Genomic DNA, 13,566 nt, shown 5'->3' on the forward strand with positions numbered 1-13,566 from the left:
CATAAGTAAAACTACGGATCTTATCAGTAGAGAATACTGGTGGCCACAAATGAAGGTAGACATCCAAACCTATATAATAAATTGTGACATTTGCGCAAGGAAAAAGAAGGAACATCATAAACCTTACGGATTATTATTACCTTTACCCATACCCATAAAGCCTTGGGATATGATTGCAATAGATTTTATTGTTGATTTACCCATCTCCAATGGTCACAATACCATAATGGTTGTAGTTGACCATTTAACTAAATTGGCTCACTTCATTCCATTAAAGAGAACTCCTACTGCTTACACAACTGCAAAAGTCTTCCATAGCCAAATTGTTAAACTACATGGATTACCAGCTTCCATTGTAACAGATCGTGGATGTCAATTCACCTCCAAATTTTGGAAATTTTTATGCAAAACCTTACAGATCTCTTTACGATTCACAACAGCTTTCCATCCTCAGTCCAATGGACTAACAGAACGATTAAACCAGACTCTCGAACAATATTTGAGATGTTTTATCTCATCTCAACAAGACGATTGGTATGATTGCTTACCTAGTGCCGAATTCGCATATAATAATTCGGTTAACTCTTCATCTAAAATCTCTCCATTTTTTGCTACATATGGTTTTCATCCACGATCTTACCCTAACTCACTAACATGCTCTCAATCTCCATCAGTCTCCTCTTACACAGAAACATTAAAGAACGTCATGGAATCACTACATGAACATCTTGTTACTGCTAAAGAAACTCAAAAGAAATATTTTGACAAGAAAAGGTTACCATCACCTGCATACAAACCTCAAGATATGGTATGGTTGTCTACGAGGAACCTTAAGTTACCAGTTCCAAGTAAAAAATTGGCAGATCAATATATTGGTCCATTCCCGATTCTTAAAGTAATCAATGAGAATGCAGTGACTTTAAAATTACCTCCCACTATGAGAATTCACCCCTCGTTCCATGTATCTTTACTGAAACCGTTCATTGGAACTGAGATACCTTCTACTGAGATCCACACCATCCCGGATCCTCTGGATTATGAAGTTGATCAAATCTTGGACTCCAGAATTCGTAGAAGGAAGCTTGAGTATCTAGTCCATTGGAAGGACTATGGTGATGAAGAGAATTCCTGGGTTCTTTTACGTGACTTAAATGCTCCTGATTTGCTGAGGGACTTTCATATTCGTTATCCCTGTAAACCTGGTCCTCAGGTTACTGGGGGGGGCTCTTGAATGGGGGGATCTGTCAACAATTTGCCTTTCATTATCCCTTTAAGGCAAGATCTCCTCCCCTAACACATTTCTATTTAAACACCTGTTTTCCCAGAAATCATTGCTTGATTATTGAAAGTGGAATAGGAGACCTCTATCAGTCTCTATATCTCCTAACTTTAAGAAGCCTTAAGAATACTGTCAATTATGTTATCTAACTAATATGTGTATTTTCTTTCCTTTTTGGAATATAACCTTTGGTGTATTACTCCTGTTAAGTTTGGAGTGAGCACTAAACTCAAATCTTAGCTGCGTGAATCTGCAGCACTCTGTCCCCATACCCGGTACGGACTGACAGGTAGTGGGTGACGTCATTACCGCTCTCACTGCGCACCACGCCGGAGTCGAAGGGACGCTGCTCTCTCTGCTTGCTGTTCACCCGCTCTTCACTGTTCATCATAGAACTCTAAGAATAAGGTATGTGCACCAACGATCACTATAATAGCATGCTAGGACTTACCAAGAATGTAATGCATTACTGAAAACTTATACTACAATTTGGAACTACTAAATCCTATAAATTTTCTCAATAATCCACGACGGAACATTCAAAGGAGAATATCTTCATTCAACTCAATTTTGATATACATTAAGTAATTATTTTTTCCTTCATATTATCATTCTTATCTATATGAGAGTTTACATTTCATTAACCACCCATGTTATTAAGTAATAGCTGTTTAGTCATTACTTATGAGTAATCATACTTTAAGTTCTTTTCTCACTTATATGAGTAAATCATTTCTTCTAAAGTTGCAAAGAACTGACATTTATCACGAATCTATAATAAACTCTGTAATCATACAGGTACCTAATATCAAAGTTATGGTATTATTGGTGATTATGATTACATACACTTAAACCTATTAAAATCTGAAACATTATTGTTTAACATATACTGTTTCCTATCACACAGTCCCAGACCCGGGACTGTCCCGGTGATACTGGGGCAGGTGGCAACCATAAATGTGAATCTGTTGGGCCTACTAAAAAAAACTCAATATATAATTTGTGTGGGTCACTCACTGAAATTTGACTTACAATAGGGTTTAAAGGTAGGTAGCAAAAGTATCTTAAAATTGGCTCAGCACTGGGGTGAAAAAAGGCTTAGCAGCGAAAGGGTTAAAGACGCAGGGATTTTTATAGACAAATCATTCAATAAGATTTTCTACAGGAATATGATCTGCTTTTTAACCCCTTCTCGCCCTTAGGACGTTCTATGCCATCCTAACCGCATTGGGCTTAAACGCCCTTAGGACGACATTGAACGTCCTAACCTTTTGGCTGTACTTAATGAATGGGATTGTTGGCTGGATGGCGTCCCATTATTGAAATCACACAATCACATGCACCATCGCGTGATTTCACTTTTTAACTTATATGTTTACATCGGAACTTTGTTTTTCCGATGTAGAGAAACAAGTCCGGGTGGGAAGGGGTTAAACTGTAGTAATTCTGAATAATGTTTTGCTTTTATTGTGACAGAACAATGTGTTCGATGCAATAAATACGAACTTGTAGATTTCAGAGCATATGTAATCACACAGGAAGCGATTTGTACTATTTGGTTTTTAATTTCTTTATGTAATGTTAGAGAATGAGATCCACAGATATGAAGCACAGGCCGTAAAAATGACATTAACGTCAAAATCAAATCTTTTATAGTTTAGGCAGAGTATTTATGTACAAAAAAAAAACTGTATACTTTAACAGTGAATTTTGTAGAAAATCAATAAATGACCTTTGCTATAGAATTGTGAACAATCTCGTAGGTAGCAAGAAATAACATTAACAGATCATAGCACTTTATTTTTTTTAACTTTTATGTCCATTTAACTCAGTGAGGCTTCAGATTTCTCATACTTCCATTCAGCTGTCAAAGTTATGCTGTTGAGACACCTTAGTGTTAATAATAAATACTGAAAAGCTGACATGTGCCCTTCTGTCAGATGTCAGTGGTCTTTGCTATACCATTACCTGGTATTGTGCACGTGAGTGGGACATTATGAAGTGTGAATTCTGATTGGCCAGCACGGTGGTCACCTGAGGTAGGTTGTGCGACCAATTGGGCGGGAATATTAGCACGCTATACTTCACATTTATTAGTCATTTGGCATTAATGGGCGTATCTATATTGAATTATTCATATTTTTGCTGCGCAGCACTCCGCCTTTTCCCGCCCTCTCTCCTCAGCACCTGCTCAGACGGTAGTTTCACACCTGTGCCAAACACGAGAGGCGGAGGAAATGTGACTGATAGGAGCTTCAGTGGTTAGACCAGCGATGCTCCTGTGGGAGGGAGAGGTAGGCAGAACTGTACACGCACAGTAAAGCTGGAAATATCCACACGCCATGAAACAGTACCTTCATTTTCTGTGGTGACTTTACCTCGGAGCTTTGATTTTGCGGTAATTCCATCAGGGTACTGATATTTTTCCGTCACCGTTCCCCCTACTGTCTACCGGACAAAGCTCACTACTTCTATACTATCAGCTTTCCATAAGCCTCACAATTGTACTATTTCACATCATGTCTGAGGGTTGCGGTAGCTCTGCGTCCTCTCTTATTAATATCAGATGACAAGATTTGGCGGTGGCTTCTCGCCCGGTGTCAGGCAACTGTGTCCGTATGCAGAGGGCAGCACCTGCGGGGTCAGGAAGTCACTGCTCGGGCTGATAGCTCTTGCTGTTATCGCATGTCACAGGCGGACATCATGATACAGTGGTGCATCACACTGCAGAGAGGACACGTCCCGGTGTTGTAACAGTCTCCCCCTGCCCCTCGGATATTTAGGTAGCCGCATCCCTCCTTGCAGCACTGCCTATCACTCCTTACAGTACCGCCCACCCAGTATTCCTACTGAGCGCGTTACATCAGATGCAGTATCCACATTAGAGTCTGTACTCTGTATATCCCAGTCTCTCCCTGCACTTGCTTTCAGCTCCAAACTCCTCCCCTTTCTCAGTCTAAAGCTCCCTTTGTCAGTAAAGGTGGATGAGCTGGATAAGACGTTAGATCAGCAATATATACAGTATTGACGTATGTAGTGGTACATTTTTATTGTCTAGCATTATCAGTGCATACTTCAGTACTTGGTTTCATCCAAGTGTTAAAGGGACACTGAACCCAAATTTTTTCTTTCATTATTCAGATAGAGCATGCAATTTTAAGCAACTTTATAATTTACAACTATTATCAATTTTTCTTCATTCTCTTGCTATCTTTATTTGAAAAAGAAGGCATCTAAGCTAAGGGGCAAGCACATTTTTTGGTTCAGACCCATGGACAGCACTTGTTTATTGGTGCTGTCCAATCAGCAAGGACAGCCCAGGTTGTTCATCAAAAATGGGCCGGCATCTAAACTTACATTCTTGCTTTTCAAATAAACATACCAAGAGAATGAAGAAAAATTGATATTAGGAGTGAATGAGAAAGTTGCTTAAAATGACATGATCTATCTGAATCACGAAAGAAAAACATTTGGGTTCAGTGTCCCTTTAAGAAGCAACTAAAGAAACTTTCTCTTATGGCTAAATCAAGAGAAAACAGTTGTCTCAGGGTGGATTTTTTATGGACCCTTTAACACTATTAAACTGTTATTATTAAAATGTGTCTATTCTTAGAAGTGATTCTGAAATCGAGCATATTAATGTTTTAGTATAACAGTATGTGGTTCCCCCCCAAAAAAAAATCCACCACGAGACAACTGTTTTCTCTTGATTTAGCCGTAAGAGAAAATTGCTTCTTAACACTTGCGAAGAAACAGAGTACTGATAATGCTGGATAATAAAAATGTACCACTACATACGTCAATTCTCTATATATTCCTGATCTAACGTCTGATGCAGCTAAACCACCTTTACTGACAAAGGGAGCTTTAGACTATGAGAGAGGGGAGGAGTTTGGAGCTGAAAGCAAGTGCAGGGAGAGACAGGGATACAGACTCAAATGTGGATACTGCATCTGCTGGAACGCGCTCAGTAGGAAATAGCCAAACGGCAGGGGAGACTGTTTTAGTAACAACACCGGGCAGCGAGGGAGCTGGCTACTTTATATTTCTGGGAATGCACTTCTTTGACAAGTAATATTCTATAAACATCATATGTTTATTCTATATATTACTAGACATGTATCTACCTCCCAGGGATAACTGGCTTCATTGGTATCTGATATATGATACAATTTTGGAATTTTGAGCTGAAATACAGTATCTCAGTTGATTTATTTTTAAAAATGCACACATACGTTTTAATTGCTGTATTTATATCCAGCTCCCCTTTCTACAGGGAATGAATATCGCAGGTCTGCTCCTGGACTCCTAAAGGTTATACAGGATGAAAAAGTTTAATTTTCGTAAAGTTTTGGATGGACTGACTGCTTCACCCCCTGCTGGAGGTGGTGGAACAGGAGGTGGTGTGGTTTCCACAGGTTGTACGTTGTATCCAGCCGGAAGCTCTGGGTCCATAGTGTCTCCTAAGGAGAATGAGATCCAGGAGAATCTAAGCTCTGAGCACTTTCACATCTGCAAGGTAAGCAAGGGCTCGGTGCTGTGACTCACTTGAAACTCATGTCACAACCTTAGTTTTTTAATAAGTCTGGCATCTCCAGCAGCTCCATGGATGACAAGCTATGTGGAGTGAAATATGTATAGTGCATTTTATTAAGTTTAGCCTCTAAAACTTTTTTTTCACTATCATGAGGGCTCAGACTCAAATAATGATAACAAGCAATTTGGGACTTTTTAGCTTCAGAGCAAATAAAACGTGACAGCGACAGCTGAAAGCTGTTACATCTCAGAGTATCTCCACACCTTTTACATCACTGGACCAGACAACCTCCATGGGCTCAATTCATAACACATTTTGAGCAAACTAGAGTGTATTTGACATGCCAGTTTTAAAATAAAGATGATTAGTTTTGAGGTGTTATCAGAGGTATTTACTTTTTTTGTGTTCAGACACAAAGTATTCATTGAAAAGCAGGCATAGTGCATGCTACTATATAAACGTACAGCGGTTTTTAAAAGTATGCATGCACAATGAAGTATTCATAAAAACTTTACCTTGTAAGTTGAATCTTTATGCACATTTTTGTATTGTTTATATGTAAATGTCATTTTTGGAGCAGTCTTTTTAGCCAAATCAATCATGTGACCTGGAATCATTTTTGTCATTAAAGGTGAGGTACTGAAAAGTTTGGGATTCACTCATACTCAGTTCTTTAAGTGTAAAGCAGGTGAAGTGGCAGTATTATTTCAGTTCCAAAAGTTTTAACTAATTATTGCTATAATAATTTCCTACAACTTTATTATATTCAAATTTGGGCTCTCCTACATTACATGTAGGACAAATCTTTGTACAGGTTACAAAACCCTCTGGTTTACCCCTCCATATAATTTCTGCAATATCACTTTATTTTACTTGAAATACAGCACTACTTTATTGTTTTTGTTATTGTTATACCTTAGTTTTGAAGCATATTTATTCTAAACCATGCAAAGGAGTACAATGTATACACACCAGTTAAAACAAACATTATTTTTTTATTGGTAGAGACTTGTTTACATTTTTAAATTTCAGCTTTATACCTTGGCACTAGTCAAGCATAAACAATTCTACCACAGATGCATACATGTTTTATTTATTATACAGCCATTGGAATATATTTTTTTTTACACATAAAGTGTGTTCTTATAGTTTTTTTCTGTTACACCCACCAGTTGGTATACGTAAAGGGATGGATTTAACAAGCAACAGATGCTGTTGAATCTTCCCAAAGTTTCTGGCTCATCGGAAACTGAAGTTAAAGGGACACTAAACCCAAATTTTTTCTTTCATGATTCAGATAGAGCATGCAATTTTAAGCAACTTTCTAATTTACTACTAGTATCAATTTTTCTTCGTTCTCTTGCTATCTTTATTGGAAAAGAAGGCATCTAAGCTAAGGAGTCAGCAAATTTTTGGTTCAGTACAATGGACAGCACTTGTTTATTGGTGCTGTCCAGTCAGCAAGGACAACCCAGGTTGTGAACCAAAAATGGTTTGGCTTCTAAACTTACATTCTTGCTTTTAAAATAAAGATAGCAAGAGAATGAAGAAACATTGAAAATAGGAGTAAATTAGAAAGTTGCCTAAAATTTCTGCTCTATCTGAATCATGAAAGAAAAAATTTGGGTTCAGTGTCCCTTTAAGAAGCAGTGGTCGTAAGACCGCTACTCCTTAACTTTGCCGCATTTTAGGTGGCGGACTGCAATCAATCCGATCGCGATGATTGACACTCTGCTAGCTAGCGTATGCTGTCGGTATATAGCAATGCCGGGCGGACATGATTCGCTTCAGCTAATTTTTTAATTCTACCCCATAGTCTTTTCTAACAATTTTTTTGTTTGATTTTTGATTGTATGATAATAGATGCATTTAATTTTTTTGGCCAGATTACAAGTGGTGCGGTATTTAACGCTCGCTCGCTCGCTCACTCTACTAGAAGTAAGCTTTTTGCACGTATTGGGTAGCGCTCATATTACACGTTGAAAATAAACCTTTTTGCTTGTGTGCTATCCTGATGCACGTAAAAAGCCGAAGTCAGGATATTGCACTTGTATTAAAGGGACATGAAACATAAATTATTTCTCTTATGATTCATTTCAGACTGAGAATACAATGTTAAATAACTTTCCAATGTACCTTTATTATCCAATCTTTCTTTATGTATCCTTTGTTGAAGAAATAGAAATCCACATGGGTGAGCCAATAACACGAGGCATCTATGTGCAGCCACCAATCAGCAGCTCTTGACAGAGCCTATTTAGATATGCCATTCAACAAAGGATATCAAGAGAATGAATAAAATTAGATAAAAGAAGTAAATTGGAAAGTTGTTAAAAAATGTCATGCTCTTTCTGAATAATGAAAGAAAAAAATATGGGTTTCATGTCTCTTTAACACAATTCCCCTCTAGAAGTCAATGGAGCAAAAACAAGTGGAAAAAAAGCCTAACTCCCTACTTGTGCGCTAACCTGAAGTGAAAATATGAATACACATAATTCACATTCCAAAATTCTTCACATAGAAGAATATTTTCTATTTATTCATAATCTCTTGCTCTCTCATAGAAAAATTGAAAATAGTAGTAAATAAGAAAGTTGATTAAATTTGCATGCTCTATCATATGGGTTTCATATGCCTTTAACTTAAATTCGTCTCAAGTGATTGCGTTTACTTTCAACTTGTAATACGAGTGCTACGCCCCCTTTCGCTTACATGTAACTGTTAGTGTGCCACTCGTAATTTGACCCTATTGATTTTTTTTTTTTCCATCCTTTTTTTTTTTTTTTTTTTTTTTAAATAAGAAAAATTGGATTTCTTATTTCACTATTTTTATTGCTTTTGAAGTTAGAACAGGAAGCGACAACTTGTTAATCCTGAATGGATATTTATTTTTCTTCTGCATCCTTATTATGGATACATGTTTCTTTCAGTCATTTTATTAGACATATAAAATACATAACAATATACGGGTCAATTTATCAATATCCGTATGGAGCTTGATGCCCCGTCTAAAGACCGCTCCATAACCTATCCACCTGCTCTGAGGCGGCGGACAGAAACCCGATCGAATACGATCGGTTTGATTTACAACCCCTGCTAGCGGCCGGTTGGCCACAAATTTCCAGGGGGCGGCATTGCACCTGCAGTTCACCAGAACTGCTGGTACAATGATAAATACTGACAGCGTATGCTGTCAGCTTTTATCGATGTGCAGCGGACATGTTACGCTACATCATATCATGTCCGCTCACACATTAATAAATTGACCCCATAGTGTGGATGAGAGAGTGTTCATGGAGGTGAGAAGAGAAGGGGGAAATTAAACTATGTGCTAAGGTTAAAATTGATGGAAAAGTAATGCACTAATCTTAAATATATGGAAAATTATTATTTAGAGGTAAAAATTGATTGCATGCCGTGGACAAATTACATGCTTTTCAGCCTACAGAGGACAGATCAAAAGCTGCATTAAAAGCTGCTGAGGGTTTTGGTATGCCTATTGGTGTATAAGAAATATTACATGCTCAGGAAAGTATAATTAATGTGAAATAATGTTTTATATGCATAGTATATATTAGCAAAGAAGCACTGCATTGCAATGGGGCTGCATACAGCTGAATTTGCATTGATATACCCTTGAAAAGTTTCTTAGGTATTGTCTAGTTTTTTAATCTCTTCTACTAGTAACCCGTTAGGGAGGGATATACATTAATTCCTACATTGATCATGAAATCACTATGTAGAATGTAGCTGTAATTAATTTTATTATTTTTGTTTTATTATCATATCCATCTCCCTTTTCTGCTCCTTATTGGCTCGTTGGCCTAGCAAATCTATATCAAACATTGGAGCCTGCAAGTATGAAGAGGCATGCTAAGGTATTTTTTATAACAATATTCAAAATAATCCAAGATCCAGGAATGCAATTGTATGAATCCAGGTTCCTGGGATTCTTCAAACCATAATTTAAAACATATGCAGAACACCAAAAGAGAAAACCGTTCGTTAAAAGGCCCTGCAAGCCAATTTTCATAATTCAGAAAAAGTATGCTGTTAAAAAAAAAAAAAAAAAACACTTTCCAAGGGCTAGATTATAAATGGAGCGCTAATTTATCGCACGCCGTAAACAGGAAAATTTGCCTGTTTACGGGTCTGCGATAATTAACCAGCCATTACAAGTGGTTAGTTATTGCTACCACAAGCTTTCAGTAACAATTAGTGCTCAGAAAATTAACCAGCGATCATTTCTCTGGTTCATTTTCTAAACGTGCCTCAATTGCCCCCAAAAGAAAGAGAATATATATATATATATATATATATATATATATATACACACAAAAGCAGGGAACCAGCACTCTCTTCACATCCAGCTGCCGGGGTGCGCTTACAAGCATTCAAATATCCGCACATCAAAGAAGGCACTCTCCGTTTAAATAAGCCGTTTATTAGTAAACGTTTTCGGGGTCTGAGGACGGGGGAGACCCCGAAAACGTTTAGTGCCTTCTTTGATGTGCGGAGATATATATATATATATATATATATATATATATATATATATATATATATATATATATATATATATATATATATATATATATAATTTATTAAAAACCCCTGGCTCCTAACTTTTTAGGTTATTCTACATATATCTATATGCAAATCTAACTGTCTGGCTCCTAAAAATTCTTACTGGCTCCTAATTTTTAAACCTATTTGTCAGGCATAATATGTAATCAGTCTGGAAGGGGAAGAGGAGACCTGGTCCTGGGAAGTGTTTCCATCTGTAATGTTTATAGTAAATTAAAAAAAATGAGAGCACTGGCACTAGTTACGTGTGAACTGGAATTAATAGAAATAACAATTTCCGGTGCTAACCCACAAATAATAATACAGATAAGAGAAAAAGGTTAGATAACCTCAAAAGGGGCGGTTAACAAGCACTCATTCCTAGTATGTAAGTAAAATAAAGATTTTTATTCGTTATAATTAAAATACAAGCCTCCAAAGCAAACCGTACCTACAATTAAACTAAGTCACATCATCCCCCTGTTTCCTGGCCGATAACAGCTCCCTCGGCTTCAGGTGACAGGGACAAAGGACTGCTAGTGTTTAAAACCAACAAGATGCACCTAGGTGCACAAAAACTAGCAAACTAGTTTCGGCTGTACTATCAGCCTTTCTCAATGCGGCAGACAAACCGAGGCCCGGGTGCCACCCCTTTAAATAGCACTCTGTGAGATCCATAGACCAATCGTAGGCTGCATAAGAAAAACTCCCACTTAAGAGCCAATCACTTTGTTGTAAGATGATGTCTTTCATTATTGTATTTTGATTGGCTAGTATATTGCAACCCATTCATGTAAACAAACATATTTATTATGATCTCTTTTTCGATTCTATTTCGATTCATTACTAGTAAGTTCATATGGCTGACGAGTGTATGTCTTCATTCATTTATTCATAGTATATGTGATGTATCTTTGATCAGTCATGTATTTGTTACCCTTTGCATCAGAATGGTACATATTGTATCGTAAGTAAATAGAGAGGACCTATTTGTATAACAGACACTCCCACTTACAACACCAACCACTTGGGTGGGGAGGGTGTGTGCAGAAACAATATTCTGATTGGCTGATGTCTGCTATTGTCCCCATTGGTTCCGATACTTTATCTGAATTAATGCTGTGGGATTTAATTATATCTGTTATAACAAAGTCTATCTGCATTTTTAGCAGTATACCGGCAAAGAAACCGAAGGGAGTTAGGTCAATTTTCACTCTGTTATACGATTCCTATTTTGTTTTCAGTGTGATACGCTATGTCACATTCCACTTAGCAGCTCTTATACAACTGTCTGAATGTATGCACAGGAATACCACGGCAAAAATAATACAGCATAACCAGTCCTGAATTTGGGTTTATATTATTCACTTCAAAAATACTTGTTAAAGTGAATGTCAATTTTATCTTCATGTAAGCCTGCTAAGCGTTCATCTATGGTATACAATTAAAATCATTATGTTTTTTTTTAAATCCGAATTACGATTTTATCATAAATTATAAATAAATAAATCTACCGTTTATTTCCAAGCTCCTCCCAGAGCCGACTTCCTTCTTCTATATGTCTGACGTATACAGCGGTCCCACCCGCTCTATACATATGTGTCAAGCGCACCCCTGAGAGAGAGAGAGTGGTCCTGCGCATGCGCAACAGCAGATCTCAATGCCACTTACTTTCAGCGATCGAAGGAGCAGTCATATATTTTTCATTAGCAGCGGCATTGAGCATGCGCGAATCGTGGACGCGCATCTAGGTTCCATCCGATGAATAGGGATTAGCGCATGCGCACAATACTAACGTGACGTAGGAGGAAAGGGGATGAATCCCACGGGGTATGAAATGTGATTAGACAGAATAATCTGAGAAATCTGTCACTCAAAACTGATCTATAGCGGGCGGAGATGCAGCGTGAATAGAGATAGACTTCAAAGTTCAAATTTGTGAGTACTATTCTGTTTTATAAAGGAATGATGAATGAAAGTCTAGTTATTTTTAGAATATGTTTCATGTGGCGTGACCGATTGCAGTTAACTTTACATTCACTTTAATATCATGTTTAAACCCATGTAATAGACGTGTATCGTGAACTTAATATTGACACCTATTATTAGATGTAGAGTTACTTTATGTATATAGAAATCGTGTGTAGTCCTTAAACCATTTGTTTAAATTATATACTTTCTTAGTGTGAAAACACATATCGGTATTTTTACCATTTGGTTGAGACTGTATTAACGATATCATACTAAAAGGTTGTATGGTGTTAATATTCACTATGCTGGTGTATTAGTGTACAGATACACATTGCCAAAGGTTAACGTGATCTACAGTTTAACTTAAATAAGTCAGAATATTAACAATCACACAAGTATACAATGTTATAGTGAAATATGAATATGGATGGTGCTATGGGCGGCAATAAAACACCCAACAATTACATTCGTAGTCAAGAGCTTTCCAGTTAATTTCAATAAAACACCCAACAATTACATTCGTAGTCAAGAAGTCTTCAGTTAATTTCAAGGCAGTGCATGCAGTTCCATGTGAGAGGGTCCTGTGGCTCAGAAAGTGACTCCAGAAGGCTTATTTCTGTGGATGATTGACCCCTAAGAAAGGGACATTATATTAGACCAAGTGCTGAAGTGGTAAGAATTTACTGAATGCATTAGGACTCTGACATATCTGGAGAAAGTTTATACCAAGACAGAAAAGGTACTCCAAGAGGCTAACTACCAACCCAAAGGAAGTGCAAGGGATCTATTTACAACCAGAAACACATCCCTGCATACTCCAGGAGCCTAACGAAAACCCAAGAGGCATCACATCTGGATACAAGGAGAAGATTCTACTATCTATATATACCCCCAGTGCGGCATACTTACCTCATTAGATTGGGGTAATATCTGGTAAGGGTATTATATACCATCTATTACTGCATATCAACTTTATGTGAAGATTTATTACGGACTGTATACATTCTAAAGACTTATATGAACATTGTTTCACAATTTATTTACTTTTTACTATTATTTATTTTACTATATATTTTTATATCTTTTTTTTATTTATTATCAATATTTTTTTATCTATTATTTATCTCTTTTATTCATATTCCCATACATTACCCATATTTTAATGGATATATAGGTGCTGTATCAACCCTTGTATATGTATATGTATATATAT

At 37.0% G+C, this 13,566-nt stretch overlaps 1 protein-coding gene across 1 annotated transcript in view; it reads left to right on the forward strand.

The window, feature by feature from the left end:
• The first annotated feature begins 5,603 nt into the window (after positions 1-5,603).
• STXBP5L (syntaxin binding protein 5L) overlaps positions 5,604-13,566 on the forward strand; it is a 1,275,950-nt gene continuing 1,267,987 nt past the window's right edge. Inside the window, exon 1 of the mRNA XM_053705139.1 lies at positions 5,604-5,798. Within this exon, the coding sequence (XP_053561114.1) occupies positions 5,604-5,798 (195 nt within the window). The remainder of the gene's footprint in view (positions 5,799-13,566) is intronic.

The sequence above is a fragment of the Bombina bombina genome, chromosome 3 (genome assembly GCF_027579735.1).
Source record: "Bombina bombina isolate aBomBom1 chromosome 3, aBomBom1.pri, whole genome shotgun sequence".
NCBI lineage: Eukaryota > Metazoa > Chordata > Amphibia > Anura > Bombinatoridae > Bombina > Bombina bombina.